This window comes from Ptychodera flava, chromosome 17 (assembly GCF_041260155.1).
Source record: "Ptychodera flava strain L36383 chromosome 17, AS_Pfla_20210202, whole genome shotgun sequence".
NCBI classification, from domain to species: Eukaryota; Metazoa; Hemichordata; class Enteropneusta; family Ptychoderidae; genus Ptychodera; species Ptychodera flava.
The window spans coordinates 19,635,245-19,650,940 of NC_091944.1; the positions used below are offsets into that span (position 1 = coordinate 19,635,245).

Sequence of the window (15,696 nt, forward strand, 5' to 3'; positions counted from 1 at the left end):
TCAGATTTCGCACGGAATGTCTACACCTCGGATATCTCGTCAAGTGATCCATACAACAATATTTGAGCGCAGCGCAATTGACAAGACTGGCATGAAGGTAGTTGCCATGACAGTTGCAACAACAACCATGTTGTCATCCTGGGCTTAAGCATCGCTGGGCGTTTTGTTCTTGCATAGAAGGCATCAAACGTGTATGGGTCATCTGAAATGACTTTGTCCCTTTGAGATAAGACCTGGTTGTTTAGTGTTTGTTAATGTGCTATATTATTCTACAACTCAGTAAATTCGCCGGTGCAGAGGCAATGCTATATTATTCTACAAACTCAATAAATTCATCGGTGCTTATTTCAAGTTGATAACATTTGACAACAAACATGGAGTTTTGCATTAAAATTAATCACGGTTCCAATAGTTCTTATGACACTGTGTTCTCCAAGGGGCAATTTTCGAGTATTTTTCTCAACTACGATACGTTTTTGTATTTCCGTAATGTATACAAAATTAATATTGGCTTGTTTAAAAATAACTTTTAACGACGTCGACATGTCACTGTCACATGACAAGTCGTCAGTCGAGGCTATTTTGAAGGAACTCCAGAAGCCATCATCGTCACACGGGTGGCTAGGTTAATAGACTTTTGTGATACTAACACAAACTTGACAGCTAATGCAATACGCACAAGCTATCAAGTCGGAAGTTGTAAATAAGATTTTTTTAAATTCGGATGAAATTTGTTAGGATATTTTCTCTTAGTTTGTTAATATCGCTTTTAGTTTTCTACTTATTTTCCTGATAATATAGGGCATTGTTTTTACTTCCTTCTGAGTTGTATTTCAACACGAGTACCTCACGATGATGACCACTTTCGAGTCTCTTCCATAAAATTTGAGTCACTCTACACAGCCTGAAGTATGCAGTTGTCACACACTGGTTCTGATCACCATCATCGTTAAAGGAAACATAGTCACGACACACATCAAAATGGAAATTAAAGTAATATTTATTCGTTAAATAGCATTGTTGTTTTAGTACTATTTGCTGTCAAATTGTCCTTATCCCATAATGCTCGACTATTTTATTTTGCCCTGTACTTTTTTAGGTTTAGGCAATGGGCTACACTAGTCCTCGATTTGTATGGTCCAACTGATGCAATATCATTGTTGTGATTTTGACTTTTACGTCTTTTGCCCGAATTTAACGACTGATGATTGTAACCAAGTTGTTTTTGTTCTGGAGAAACAAAGAAATCAATCGTAAAATAGGTGCTTTAATTTATCACAAAAATATTAATGCCCATCAACAAATCTCTGGACATAAAATGATGATGCCTGAGATAGAGGTCAATATTTGTATTCTGTGTGGATATTTTCTCGTGTCGTCATGATACACTGCAAGATAGCGTGTACTGGAGAGTAAAGTACAAAGACGGTAGTCGTCACTGTCATTACTAATGTTCGTTTACTCATTGCATGATGGGAAGGTTGTAGCTATTTCCAGAATGACAAGAGCTAATGCTGTTGCTTCTTTGGAATTTTTCATTCTTTGGTAGTAGTGGCTTTAGCAGTTTCCTACAATAAATTGAAATAGAATCTTTCACGAAATCTACTTATACTGAATGACAGTGGCTTTAAATAGAACGAAATCTGCTTATACACTAAATTTCATTTGAATAAAATAAGACTCTTATTCGCGTATAACCCTGGAGCATATTCACATATACTCTCTGACATAGGAATGATCATATACAAGCACAGGAAAAGTTTGATAAAATACACAGTATATTTTAGCAGTTAATATTTCAAATAACTTCTTTTGTCATAATTGTGAGTTGATAAAAAGCATGCAAAATTGGTTTCGTCATTTTAATCCCTAGTCCACCTTACCCTAACTTGAATTTAACCCCTGACCTGGTCATATTAAATTTATGACACACCAAGCTAGTCTTGACAATCGTTTAATACCGAAAACAGCTAAACTGTCTAGATAGCCTTTTAGTCTCATCAGTGCAATTTCTGCACGGTCATTTAAAGTTAAAATTCGTGATGGGTAGCCACAATGGCCGAAATCATTTTATCGACTTTTTCGCACTGTGCGTTGAATGCCATATATTAGACTTTCAAGATAGATAAGAAAGTAATCACATATTGAGAACAACATTTGAAAGTCAGCAGACTCTAAACAGTCATTCAAAGTATAACAATCTCGTGAGATCTTTCGTTCTTTGAATTTCTTCTTCTCCTACATGAGCATGTACATTTGCTGATCAACCTGTCGTACGGTTCTAGTGAACGCATAAATTTTGGCAGAAAATCCCAAGTTTGATATTTCACCGGTAAGCGAGTTTTGCATTTCCTTTGTAATATATTCAAAACGACAATAGCTATTATGATACAGCCAAAGAGTATACAAAACACCATAAGATACTGCCATCCAGCTAAAGAAAGCCCGAGTACAATTAATGGTAGAAATACGAATACTACGAATACATATGCTATCGCGAACCAACGATATCGAGCCGCTGTGTTTCCCAACACGTTTGCACTTTTTAGGGGTAATTTTCGCAGAAGTGGGATGGGATAAAAGAGAATAATTCCCGATAAATTGAAAAATAGATGACACAATGATATTTGAACTCCTTCTAAAAATCCAACGCTTTTTGAAAAAGCGAATGCGGCGAGAAGACAGGTAAAAGTCGTCCCTAGGTTAGCTCCTAATGTCAACGGGTACAATCTCTCTAGGGTGACGACTCGCAAACCTGCTAATGGTGTCAAAATAGACGTGAAAACCGAACTACTTTGCAGTAACATGGTAAACATGCAGCCGATCAAAATGGCCGCGTATCCGGTGAGTGGAGCAAGGCATCCTGGGAAGTCTTTATTGAGAACTTTCTTCAGGGCCTTGGCGGCGCTGCCTCGTAGCATGGAAGCTAACAATTTTACCATCCCGATTAGGCACAGCATCATCACTGTCAGCGAGGAAACCAATAATATCAATCCTATGGTTCTGTCGGACAAATCACATCGAGCGAATAGGAAGTTGTCTGTCGAAAGATAAGTTGTGTAAACATTTAAAACATTTGCAAATACAGAGCAGCCAATGTTGAAAAACAAAAGTATATGATAAAACAAAAGTGTATGTTTTACTACATGCCTCGATGTGAGTGCAAATCAGTGCGTTAATTTGAATAGAAACATCCGGGGAGTTAGCAGGATGTACTGACCGGTTTCCATTGTTAAATGGTCCGGTGAAGCCCTTCGACGTTTTCGACGTTACAGGAGACGCTTAACGCTATAGACGTATAATATCCATGCGCACACTGCTATTTTGACTTTCGTTTAAATCTGCTTGATGCTGGTCGATAATAGTAAAATTGTTTGAAAATGACCTGCGTTTAACTAAATGTCATATAGCGTTAACTGTGAAGAGGCATGTAATAAAAATATTATTGCCTGAGTACATGGGTTTATGTGCCCTCACAGCAGGAGACAATTTGCCCTCCTGGCGTCGGGCAAATTGTCACCTGCTCTGGGGCACATAAAGCCACGTATTCAGACAATAATATATAATATTACATTTTCAAGTACCGTAACTAATTATTTGATCGATGATATTTTAAAGGCTAATTAACAATTTATTTCTAAAGAAATTGTTATAAAGCAGACATTGACTGGATTGGGAATTTTTAACATAAACGTATCACTACATGTACTTGTCATGTATTTATTTCGGTATTATGCAATTCGAATTTAGTATATTATCAAAATGTTATCTTGAGAATATTACCTAGGTGGCAATATAATATAAATCGTGATCTTCTAAACTATTTTGCTCGACGTACTTACGGGACAAAATGATCTTACTTCCAGAAGAAAAAATGAAACTAATTATTAAATATACTTATTCTTACTTCTTTCGAGAAGAATGGTGTAGTTGTATATTTCTGTGTAGTTGAATACAGTTCCATTGACGTCATATGTGGTTTCATTATAGAAGGCATCTTCCGTTACTGCCCATCGATCAATTAGACTTTCCCCTTTGCGTAATTCAAATTTCCCGGTATCTTCATTGACCTAGAGTCGATATTACAGATACAGTTATTATCTCGATGTGCTGTCTTACTCACAAATTAAAGAAACAATCACTTGGGCGATGGAAAATGCATCTATATTACTCATTCAGACATTTGTTAGAGCAGTACGCGCCTCGAAAGTGATAGACATAAACTTTTGCTAAAACCTTCCTCGATGAAACTTTATACAATTCTCTTATCTAACTAATACAGAACAAAATTCAGGGTCATCGTCCAAGTTAGGTTTTTGAGAAACAAATCACTTGACATTTACCGGTCTTTCGAATAAAAATGGCTGCCATCCCTGTGTTAACTCTATATGGAGAAATAAACCTTTGATATTCAAAACACTAAGATGGCGAATTTTTTCTCTTCAAGAGCTTTTAAAAGAGTCCTATACGATTGGTAGATCAGGAAAGTTAGAGAGTCCGAGTATCTGTCTCCGAGCAGCATTCTACCTCAACAGTTTAAACTGAAGATGAAGTGCAAAATGTTTACATTCACGCATAATGTCTCTTCTAGCGGAAACTTAAATTATTCTTAGTGTTATAGTTGTAATACCGATGGTAATCCTGATAGTAAGATGACATCACAAAAGGTCAAATATAAAGCAAGGTAAATGATTGACCAGGTCCAAGAAACGAATAGGATATGACAAGAACAATGGGATTTTGTGACACCGGAAAAACATAATAGCATTTTAAGGATTAGCCAGTTCTTATTTATTGATCGATGTCATTTCTTTCTTACTGATGTCTGTAATATATATTGCGTGGTTTTAAAGGACAGGACATTACCTCGTAGTTTAATTTTAATCGTATAATATTATCAGTCACAACATCAGATATTTTAATCATGTTCGTAGACTGGAGTCGTGGAAGACTTGAGCTTTTTACTATTGCTGACGTCAGGCGGACAAGTAATCGGTGGCGCACTCTAACGGAAGCAACACGATGACAGAGAACCAGTTGAAACAGTCGTGTACGGTCGCACAGGCAAATGAGTATCGAAATGACTCCCTGTGACGAGCTTGTCCACCAGCAACTATTGTGTTTGTAATCGATGTGCCAATGTTTGCACCCATCACCATTGGAATAGCAGCTTTAACTTCTATTACTGTTGATAAATTGCAATTAGAATAGAATTAAAAACGTGTACTACGATAATATTTGGTGATACGCAATTTTAAAATGATATTTTAATTTTGCTCACACTTTATGGGTTGTGTCTCGGTTGAAAGCACGTGATGTTCCACGACGTCCACAGGGGTAGCTGTTAAAACATTGTCAGTAAATATAGCTTTTGTCCTTGAGAAAGCAATACTGATGATGTTTGAAAATTTAAATGGTGGCTTTTCCATGTTTATTATATGTACAAAACATTAAGTTTCTGACTTTTCACAAACAAACGGTGAAACTTTTAGCATAATATACACTTAGTACGTTTACTTTATAATCTCGGCGCTTTTCAAAACGACAAAGAACATGAGAAATGTTCGGAGTCTAAATAAGTCAACGTCTAAAATACGACTGCTTTATTACATCGGATTACACTTACCGTTTGCGGCTACCATACAAACTACGATCGAGGTGGTGGCGCTGGAGCTCTGCAGTAAGACCGTGACGAGAATACCTATTACCAGACAAACGAGGGCGCTCTTCAGCAGAGAGTTGTTCATCGATGCAACGCCGGCAGCTGTCAAGCCCAGCAGACTGAAGCCATTACCCATCAGTGTCAGCGCAACGATGAAGACGTATAAAAATATCATTACCCCTACTGACTTTCCAATCCAGTTCTTCAAGATCCGCTTTATTCTGTCACCTAAAGTAATTAAAAATGGAAGTTTGAAAGCCACAAAATACCTTTAGGTGTATTTTTCCATATTTTTGTTGTGAGTTTCAGCTTCATTTCTTACAAAATCATGTGTTAAAAGCTATGTTTGGTATTGTATACACAATGTACATGTTTTGTTGTTGTTGTTTTCATTCGTTGTATTTGTTGTTGTTTTAAACTCCTACCCTGATAGCCGTTCAGTGGTCAACAGCCATGCCCGTATCGTATGTAAAAGTGTTATTGACTGGTAGAATAGAGATCATTTACAACCGCTATAGGGAGTTGATTAAGAAAATGTGGTTGTTAAAAGACAAAAATATCGAAATACATAACATGATGTTCAGATTTAACGTGATTTGGGATTTACAGGTCATAGAGAGACCCAGCCTATACATACATAACCAGCAAACATCAATAATAGTAAAATTACTTCAGAATCCGAGCGGGGGGGGGGGGGGTTACACATGCAAGAGTCGGCCTTGTGTCTGCTTTATCTTTATTTAGGAACTAGTAAGCTGCTTCAATCGCGCAATAAAGAAATAATAATTTGTTGAAGATATCGAAGTAACGCACGCTTAAAGTAGCATGTGCCTCGAAAACAGATATTGGGACTCTTAAACTTTTGAAATAGATTTTGGTCTATCATTGTGGGCGCTAATTTTGTGTCGGGGCTATCGGGTGTTTTTTCTCTAGTACCAAATTTTGCACGGTGGTCCCTCGTTTTTGTCCTTGATTTTGAAAGGGGTGGATTGAAATTTGGTTGACGAAACTTTGGAATAAATTTTTAAGGTTTTCAATCTTGAGGCGCGAACTACCTTAAGGAACGAAACTACACGTGATCTCTGACAGACACAAACTGATCGAGATCTTCCAAATAACGAATCTTCAGCTCACCTGGCCGTTGAATCTGACCATGCTTAGAATCTAAAGGGTCTTCAGCTTTTCCATGCTCACTATCTTCGTCAAAATCTTTTTTGTCAATTCTATCCGATGATTGACGGTTCTTTGAATTTTCACTCTCACCTGGAGGTTTTCTGACAGCGGTATCCATTGGTCTATTGAGATACCTACAAACAGTCAATAATATAATAGTTCGGTTTATGTTTTATAGAAGACTTTTTTGGCAGTTCATGTGTCTACACAAAAAGATGCATGTATCTGAGGACGATCAAATTCATGTTAACGGCAATAAATTTGCTACCTATACTGATAACACAGGTTTGGATCATCGTTTTTGTATTATCGCTGTTGCGGAACACTCGCTTGATTTGAAAGACATTTAGAAAGATTCCTCGACTGAAAAGGCTGTAAATTCAGTGAAAAAGAATTCCTATGTTTTCTTTTGTCGGGGCAGTTCCAAAATGCAACAATTTGAAGCTAACGAGACAGTGTGTCTGGTAAAATCCACAGTGCTTTGTCGGAAATCGGCTTTACGTAACAATGGCAGGAAAACCAACGTCCTGCAGCTGAAAGCCTATGATGTTCCAAAAGGAAGACTGCTCCAAACATATTAATTTCCAACCCTGGGAAACTCTAAAACACTTCCAAATATCCTCCACTCTTCCAAAAGAAGTAAAAACTTGATGGTCTCGGTAATTGGCACGAAAAAAGCAGGATAAACACATCTCCTACCACCAACAGTAAAAGCGCAAGAGACGAACAAGGTGAAATTTTCATGGTATGCTTTACTTACGGGTAACCTCACCAAACTCCTGGTTCGCTAGCTCGGAGTACCGCTATACCGATGCTGTGAAAGTAGAGAGACTACCCTTAAAAGTACGGCCGCAGGCTATTAGCTCATAATATGCACTAGCCCTGTAAAAGTCGAGAGACTCTCCTCAAAAGTACCTCAGAATATACACCAGTGTTGTGAAAGTCGAGAGACTATCCTAAACAGTATGGCTGGCCGGCTAAGCTCAGGAAATACACTGGTGTTAAAAATACTCAAAAGTCAGTATAGAGTTCTAAGATCTGGAGGGGTATCCAGAGGTCACCCTTTGCAGGGTTTTGAGATCGTAGAGGGCGCAAATCCTATTCTTACCAGTACACACCAAGTATCGATAAATCGTCGCACTTTGTTTACATCTCTTTCGCTCTCGGGTTTTAATGGAATCTGTCTACTTTTCTAGTAACAAATGCGCTGATGCTATCTGTTTCATATCATCGTTGGTGTCGCCAAATAATCGCAAAGAGGCTTTTGATATTCGACAGTAATTTCCTGGAGCCAATGCATTATGTCGTTCCCTCAACACTACGAACAAGATTTTTGAATCTTGCGCTAGTTAGCTTACAAGTTGAGAATCGTAGCAACGAGTGTCCAAAAAATGCTTGCTTAGACCACGGCCCCGTTGAAGGGACGATGCTTAGACAAAGTGCGCCGAATCATGACACGGCAACTTATCTAACTATATTGATGGCGCGATCTGTGACCAGTGACTGACTCGTAAATTACCATTTTTTTTCAAAATACCGAACTTGAAACTGAACTATACTGTAGCATAGAACACTTTTGTGCTGAGGCATTTCTGTCAGATTCTAATATCTGCCTTGGTCCACATTGGAACCAAGTCATTCGAAGATACAGTGGATATGCTCACTTTATGGATAGAACTATTTCTAACAGTTTTCGATCAGCACGCATCATTTAGAGAAAATGTGTCCTTTATTCTGATCTGATCATCCTGAATTATTGTAAGCAACAATAAAAAATAAAAAAGTATTGGAGAACAAAAAAATAAAAAAATAAAAAAATAAAAAACAATTACCATAAACATCGATATGACCTCTTTAATGATCACAGACATTCATAAATTTTGGAGTTATTTTTGTATATTTTGCTGAACAAAATTATAAAGGTTCGAAGCATCATGTTCACAGCACTCTACTTGCAGTGGTTACCTGTACATGAATGCATAATTTATTAGATTTTAATCATCACATTCCAATGCCTTCACATTGCAGATCCCCCTATATCAGTGAATTGGTCAATCTCTACATCACGGGGTGTGTCTATGTTCCACCATAGCATGGGACTGAAACGCACGGTGACAGGGATTTAATGTTACTTGACTAGTTTAGTGGAATACCCTTTCTCTCTCTCATTTAACACCTTTGAAGCTCATTTTAATATGAAAAGGCCATAGTCTACCGAGACGACCGTGGAACAAAAAGCATGCCGCGTTGCTAGTCTGTTCTATATTTGTCTGTGACTTCGCTAGCCAGCGGTGTTTCCTCGGGCAAGGACCCTACTTCCACAATATGCAACGCCGACCTACCAATACCGTGCGGACCCCACAATTTGTCATGTGAACTGAGCCATAGTCCTTCCGCAAAGAAATAATTGATTATTCAGAAGAGCTAACAAATCACTTAGATCCGTAAACATTCATTGATAATCTGAAATCATTCAGGTCAAATAGGCATTTTTCGGAAACAAAGAAAAACTGCAGTCTCCATCATCAATGGTCATGGTCTCATTTACGACGCGTCGACGCTGTCAGGCACGCGGTGAACATACCCAGAACGGTGTTCCTGGTCTGGACGCTCGATCGAACTAACACAGCAGGTGCAAACGACGCGGTGCTGATGTATATGGGTGAGAAAAATCAATCACACGATCATTTGTAAAGATGCTCTTTATCATATCGATATTACGTATATTTCCGAAACATTGTGACGCTACCAAAGTTTGGCAAATTTACAATGAGTTATCATTATATATGTCAAGTTCTATCATTGTGTCGACATCGCCTTCCAATGTGCACTCTATGGAGACGTCATCACTCTTGGTGGTACTTGTCACGTGCACAGCAGAAAACGCCAATGTTTTTGTTTTGAAAGTTTGTTTACAAAGCAGCTTTTCTAGGCGGCCGCAACGTATCAAAATGAACGTGTTTGTGTTCTAGATTGGTAAGAGGCTTAGCTGAGAAGAGTACTTCAACGTAGTATGGTCTATCTGCTTTAGTTTTACGAAAAAAAATCGACAATTTTGATCCATATTGTAACGAAAAGCAATGGCCTCTGCACATGATGTTTTTTGCATCCGGGGGTTGCAATGAAATCAGTTTATAGAGAAAGTGAATCTAACACTCACTCATGTATTTTTGGTTTCGCTCATTTAGTTTTCGCTTGGTCATCACAGTCAAAGTTCGATTAATAGAGGAAAAGAATAAAATGTATTGCAGCTCTGGTAAACCTACCAATCAGTCGAGCAAATATACTGTTAAAACGTTATTACATCATTTTCCTATTTTAATCAAATTAAGGTGGAGCTGCATGTTGTCAACACTGTTTTTTTCAAAGCAATATTCCTCATCAAAGATGACAAGGAAACCCCTCATACTATATATTTTCAAAAGGCAGAGATTCTAAAGTTTAGTATGGTAGCAGTACTTTACTCAAAGGATGAAGTGGGTGTATATTTGGGGTAAAAAACCTCAATTTTGGTATTAATGATAAAAATTAATTTAAGTCAAAAACTTGACGCTATTTTCTTAAATGTAATACTTCATATGAAAGAAGAGTATATTTTTAAAAAAAACCCGACTATTTTGCATTATCTATCCTCTTTCTAAAATGGCATGGGTTGAAATAATGACACTCAAAAAAGTGATTAAAATCATGATTGGCAAAACGCATTTAAAGAACATGATGAGAAAGCTTCAGAAAACTTTACCCAGTCAGGTTGGAGTTAAATTCTTTGGAAATCTTGAAAATGGGAGAAGAAAGAAGTCGGAAAATCGGGTGATTTGCATACATTTGCATACATTAACATTTCTCTATCACGTCACTTACGACTGCTTGACAAGCTAAAAGGTGAACCAAACCAGTACTTTAATCTTGGGGTAAGAAATTCATTGACTGATGAATATTTGCAAAAAAAGGTGTTTGAGCAAAATACGCTGTGTTGGGTGCAGCGCTCCCCTAAATGAGTCAGCAAAACCTAAATGAGCAAAACCCAAAATTTATGCGCGGGTGTCATCTATGGACCATGGAGATTGTAGAAATCAGCAGATCTATAGGTACTTGCAATCAAACGTTCCTATCCTGCGAGAAAGGCTGTGTTTCTCATCTGCATCACGATGTGTTTCTGGGAAAATACGGTGAACTGTGAAAACCGGCCCGAGAGAAGCGTGTCGATCCGAAGCGAAAGATGGAGTGTTCAGCGAAAGTTGCTATACTTAGTAGTCTTACCTTACTTCCTATAAAAATAGCCCTATATCTTGAAAAGAGAATGGAGACGAATCTGAAGTGATGAATCTGAAGTGATGGATACAAGCGATATTCCGTCCCAAGAAACGCGAAATATGAAACCTTTCAGGCCTAAACCCCTATATAAATGGAAAGTTCTGGTAAGTTGCCAGAAAGTCAAACCTTAATGGGATTGCGCATGCCAACAGAGCAGGAAAACAGCGCGTGAAGAACACATGTTAAACGATACTTAGCATTTTGCCAGGATATATACCGCATTTAAGGTTGAGGTCGAGGTGAGGTTGGGTTGAATCAAACAAAATTCTCTGATTTAATTCATCTCCTCAAGGTGCCAAGGTGGTTGATTATTTAATAGAAAATTATCGAGACGACACTGTTATCAGGACCTGAGAAATTCAACCGACTCCTGGGAAGAGAAAGAAATAGAGTATTAATATTAAAAAATACAACATAGTTCAGTGATTGTGCGCGTAAAAACAGATGGATGCTGGTTAAATCTGTAAAGAAACGTTAGTCAGGGAGGGAAGCCTATTCAATGATATTACAGCGGAAGCACGGGAAATCATTTTGCTTCATTATGTAATGAATATCATGATGCTACTCTATAGATACAGCGCTTCTGCCCTTTATAGAGGATGAAGTAGATCATATTTAAGTTTCAACTTAAAAAAATATAACGAATACGTCTCGAAGTTTTTCAATGAAAAATCAACAAGGAACATCAGAAATAGTGTACAGCTCAAAAAAATGAAAAATGAAAATCACGTGGCCCTGAAGGGCTTCCAGATGAACGGGAAAGGACTAGGTGTAAGGTAGGGTTGCATACCGGCCCGAGGGGAGTGTGTCGATCCGAAGCAAAAGACGGAGTGTTCAGCGAAAGTTGCCGTACTTTAAAGTAATCTTACCTTAATTCCGATAAAATATCCCCATATCTTGAAAACGGACATGTTCTAATTTCTTATCAACTCAATACATGGAGAAATCTGATGTTATTGATTGTCTATAATTTCGTTTTCTTTCATCTTTTGTGTGCCAGCTGTTCTCGTCTGTTTTGTCGACTTCAATCATTTTATGCCCGTATCATTTGTACTGTTCAGAGTTACACTCTTTCTGGTGTGTTTTACTTTGCTTGGGACTCTGAAGGTAACAGGTTTTCTCACTCAACAAATTTATCAAGATTAACATGTGAAGATCGATTACGATGGTAATATTTGGTGTTTGCCGTTCCAGGGCAAAAGGTTATGAATGATCTAGAAGACAAAAAGTGATCGTGTATGGTTTGCACGTGATTTGTGTCTGACGCCCACATGATTTGTGTCTGGCACCAACATGATTTGTGTCTCACACCCACATGAAAGCAACATGACAAAGAATACTAGTGTTCCACCGACTGCGATGAGTATCCGCCCATGACAGGCGCAAGTACTGCACACTTGTATCGGGCAATGAACTTGCATAGTGTCACCGTGATTTTGAAATTGAGAAACGCACTTGCAGGTGCAGCCAACTGGTAAATTCAGTCAATTTACAAAATCATGACAAAACATGTTTCGAAGGCTGATATACTGATTTTACATATTTTTGACCTCGACATTATAATTGGGGGGGGGGGATGTGGATCTGTTCGTAAATGCCCTCCCACTGGCATATGCGGAAAATATGCCCTCCCACTGAATTATGACGCCCATTACCCTTAAGTGTCTATGGTCTGCCCGCTTCCCACTCCCCCCAACAGTCCAAGCTCCCAACTAACCTCTCCTCATCACTGAAAGTGTCGCATTGCCCACTAGATGTACATATTCCTACGTATTTATGCAACCATTTATATATCAATCAGTGTACGTTCGTTCAGAGCATGGATGTAACACTACAGATTTCGATTGAGTGTAACATTTCATGTGGGTGCCAGACACCCAGTAACAAATTGTGCATTTGTATTTGTGTTTGAAAGAGCAGATGTGAACAATAAACGATTGAAATTTAAACCAAGTGATTATTTGTACAGTTCAAAGGTCAAATGAGAAATTATATGTCAATTAAGATATTATTGATATGGACTGTGACATCTGGGGGAGGGTCACTATTTTTTGTATGAAATTTGGGGAGGGTCACTCTTTTCCTTGCAAGCACTTTTGAAGGGTCACGTTTTTTTCACCCGAGGGCTTTATGCTGCAAAGGGTTAATGAATCAAATCCGATGATTTTTTTTTTGAAGGGGAGGGGTGTGTGACATTTTACAATTGAAGAATTGGGGGTCAAATCTTAGAAATTTAATTTGGAGGGCGGGGTCGTTTTTTTGCATTTCATTTGTAGCTTAAGTTTCTCCGGTACCCTTCCCCCCGTAAAAAACGAATGTTCCCTAATTCTGATTCCGTCACGGAAGCAACATGAACTTTGACCCTAACACATTTCCACCGCCACTGATGGCAAAGGACTTTAGTGGGAGACCTGCAAAGCAATCTTGTGTCTAGCCCTGTGTACAATGACTGTAAATAAAATTTGCTCTCGTGACGTCCCAAACCGTTAGTTTACCAGCGATTCACGGTCAAGTGTCCAGTGGCCGGTCATCAGCAAGATAATCATGATTCAAATTTCAATTGTTCATAAGTTACTAGTATTAACCAATAAAAAAAACAAGACATCATATGCAAGGGAGAATAATAATTCACTACTGATGGAATCGACAACTCTGGTAAAAAACTTTGGTCGCTACGCAATAGTCTCAGCACGTGTTCCTTTTTCGCATCCGGTGGTTGCAATGAAATCAGTTTATAGAGAAAGTGAATCTAACACTCACTCATGTATTTTTGGTTTCGCTCATTTAGTTTTTTGCTGCATCATCACAGTCAAAGTTCGATTGTCAGAGGAAAAGTATAGACATGCATTGCGGCATGGTTACAGCTGCCAATAAGTCAAGCAAATATACCGTTATTTTGCATTAACGTCTGCAAAAGCGGAATGAGCGAAACCCAAAATATATGAGCATGTGTTATCTATGGACCATGGGGATTGTAGTAATGGGCACACCTAGGTACTTGCAATCAAACGTTCCTACCCAGCGAAACAGGCTGTGTTTCTTATCTCTGCGTCACGATGTGTGTCTGGGGAAATGCCGTTAACCGTAAAACCGGCCCGAGAGGGGTGTGTCGTTCCGATACAAAGACGGAGTGTTCAGAGAAAGTTGCGGTACTAATTAGTCTTACCTTAATTCCGATATATTTCCGATATACATCCGATGTACTTCTAGATATAAGCAATATTCCGTCCAAAGAAACGCGAAATGTTAATGGCCCATCAGTGAACAGAGCAGAGTAGAGCGCGTGAAGATCACATGTACATTGCAAGAATATGTACCGCATTTGGGGTTGAGGTCAGGTGAGATCGGATTAAATCAAATAAAACCCTCCGCCCTGATTTAGTTCATCTTGTCAGGTTGCCAGGAAGGTCGATTATTCAAGTGAAAATTATCTTAACAAAGTTGTTACTGGACCTAAAGAACCAGTACAAAGTTGCATGAAATAAAATTTAAACAGACTCGTAGGGAGAGCAAATGAAAAACAATTATTAACATTAAAAAATACATCATAATTCACAGATGGTGCGTATAAAAAACAGACGTGAATGCTCGTCAAGTCTGAAAAGAATCGTTTGTCAGAAAGGGAAGCCTATCCAATGACATTCTCGCGGAAGTACGAGGAAATCATTCTACTACACACTATGTAATGAATATCATGATGTTTACTTTGGAGATATGGACTTTCGGTACAGGATAAGTAGATCATATTTAAGTTTCAACTGAAAAAATAAAACTAAGGCGTGTTGAATGTTTTCAATGAAGAATCAACAAAGAACATCAGAAATGGTGTAAAGCTCTAAAAATTTTGAAGGAAAATAACCTGGCCGTGACGGGCTTCCAAACGAACAGGAGAGAACTGGGTGTAAGGAAAGGATTTCAAACGCACGATGGTACAAACAACACCACAAGTGAAACGTACACATAGAAATACACGCGTTCCTACGTTGTGCCCACCCGGGCCACGCGATTAAAATATGACTGATACTGCTGGATAGTGTTAATTGGGTCCGTAAACAGTAAATTAATAGTTTAATTGACAACCTGGGTGATTGGCAGGTCGTGTCCAACGACGTCATATGCAAAGCAGGCCAAAGAACAAAAGCCTCCAAAGATATTGACAGCTGGCCAGGGGTCACCATGAATACGGAATGAATCTTCACAATGCAGAAATTGCGTTGTCAAGCCCTTCTGAACCGGTCAAATCCTCTTGGCATTTCCCCTCATGTATGCGCCCGGTTCTGTATAGGAATCACTTCTTTGCAAGAGTCACACGTTGTCGTTTTGCCAAGGTCTACGCTAGCGATAACGTCATTTCTGTCATAAAATCTTCAAAACATTGATATCTACATTTTTTTGTTAGAACTGGCTAATGCAAGTTAAGCTAGAAAGAGCAAACTTGTTATCTTCCGTACAGGTGGTCAAACATCTTGAAATGAAATTTTGCATTCTGATAATAGTCTCATTAGAATTGTTCCATAATATAGTTGTTCAAGTGAGTTTTACTGCTT

General features: G+C 38.4%; 1 protein-coding gene across 5 annotated transcripts; it reads right to left on the reverse strand.

The window, feature by feature from the left end:
* Positions 1-785: 785 nt before the first annotated feature.
* Positions 786-15,405, reverse strand: LOC139115720 (sodium-dependent phosphate transport protein 2B-like). 5 transcript variants are annotated; one of them, XM_070678043.1, is made up of 10 exons: positions 15,230-15,405; positions 11,367-11,519; positions 7,596-7,649; positions 6,797-6,969; positions 5,627-5,890; positions 4,867-5,185; positions 3,908-4,070; positions 1,753-3,040; positions 1,607-1,680; positions 786-1,487 (listed from the first exon to the last, which is right to left on the reverse strand). In XM_070678043.1, the coding sequence occupies exons 4-6, from the start codon at positions 6,951-6,953 to the stop codon at positions 4,977-4,979; spliced, it is 630 nt and encodes a 209-aa protein (XP_070534144.1). In that variant the 5' UTR covers positions 6,954-6,969; positions 7,596-7,649; positions 11,367-11,519; positions 15,230-15,405; the 3' UTR covers positions 786-1,487; positions 1,607-1,680; positions 1,753-3,040; positions 3,908-4,070; positions 4,867-4,976. The 5 variants fall into 5 exon arrangements, with proteins under 5 accessions (XP_070534144.1, XP_070534143.1, XP_070534141.1 ...); XM_070678042.1 differs by lacking the exon at positions 15,230-15,405 and adding an exon at positions 14,316-14,617; XM_070678040.1 differs by lacking the exons at positions 11,367-11,519; positions 15,230-15,405 and adding an exon at positions 11,096-11,242.
* Positions 15,406-15,696: the final 291 nt, after the last annotated feature.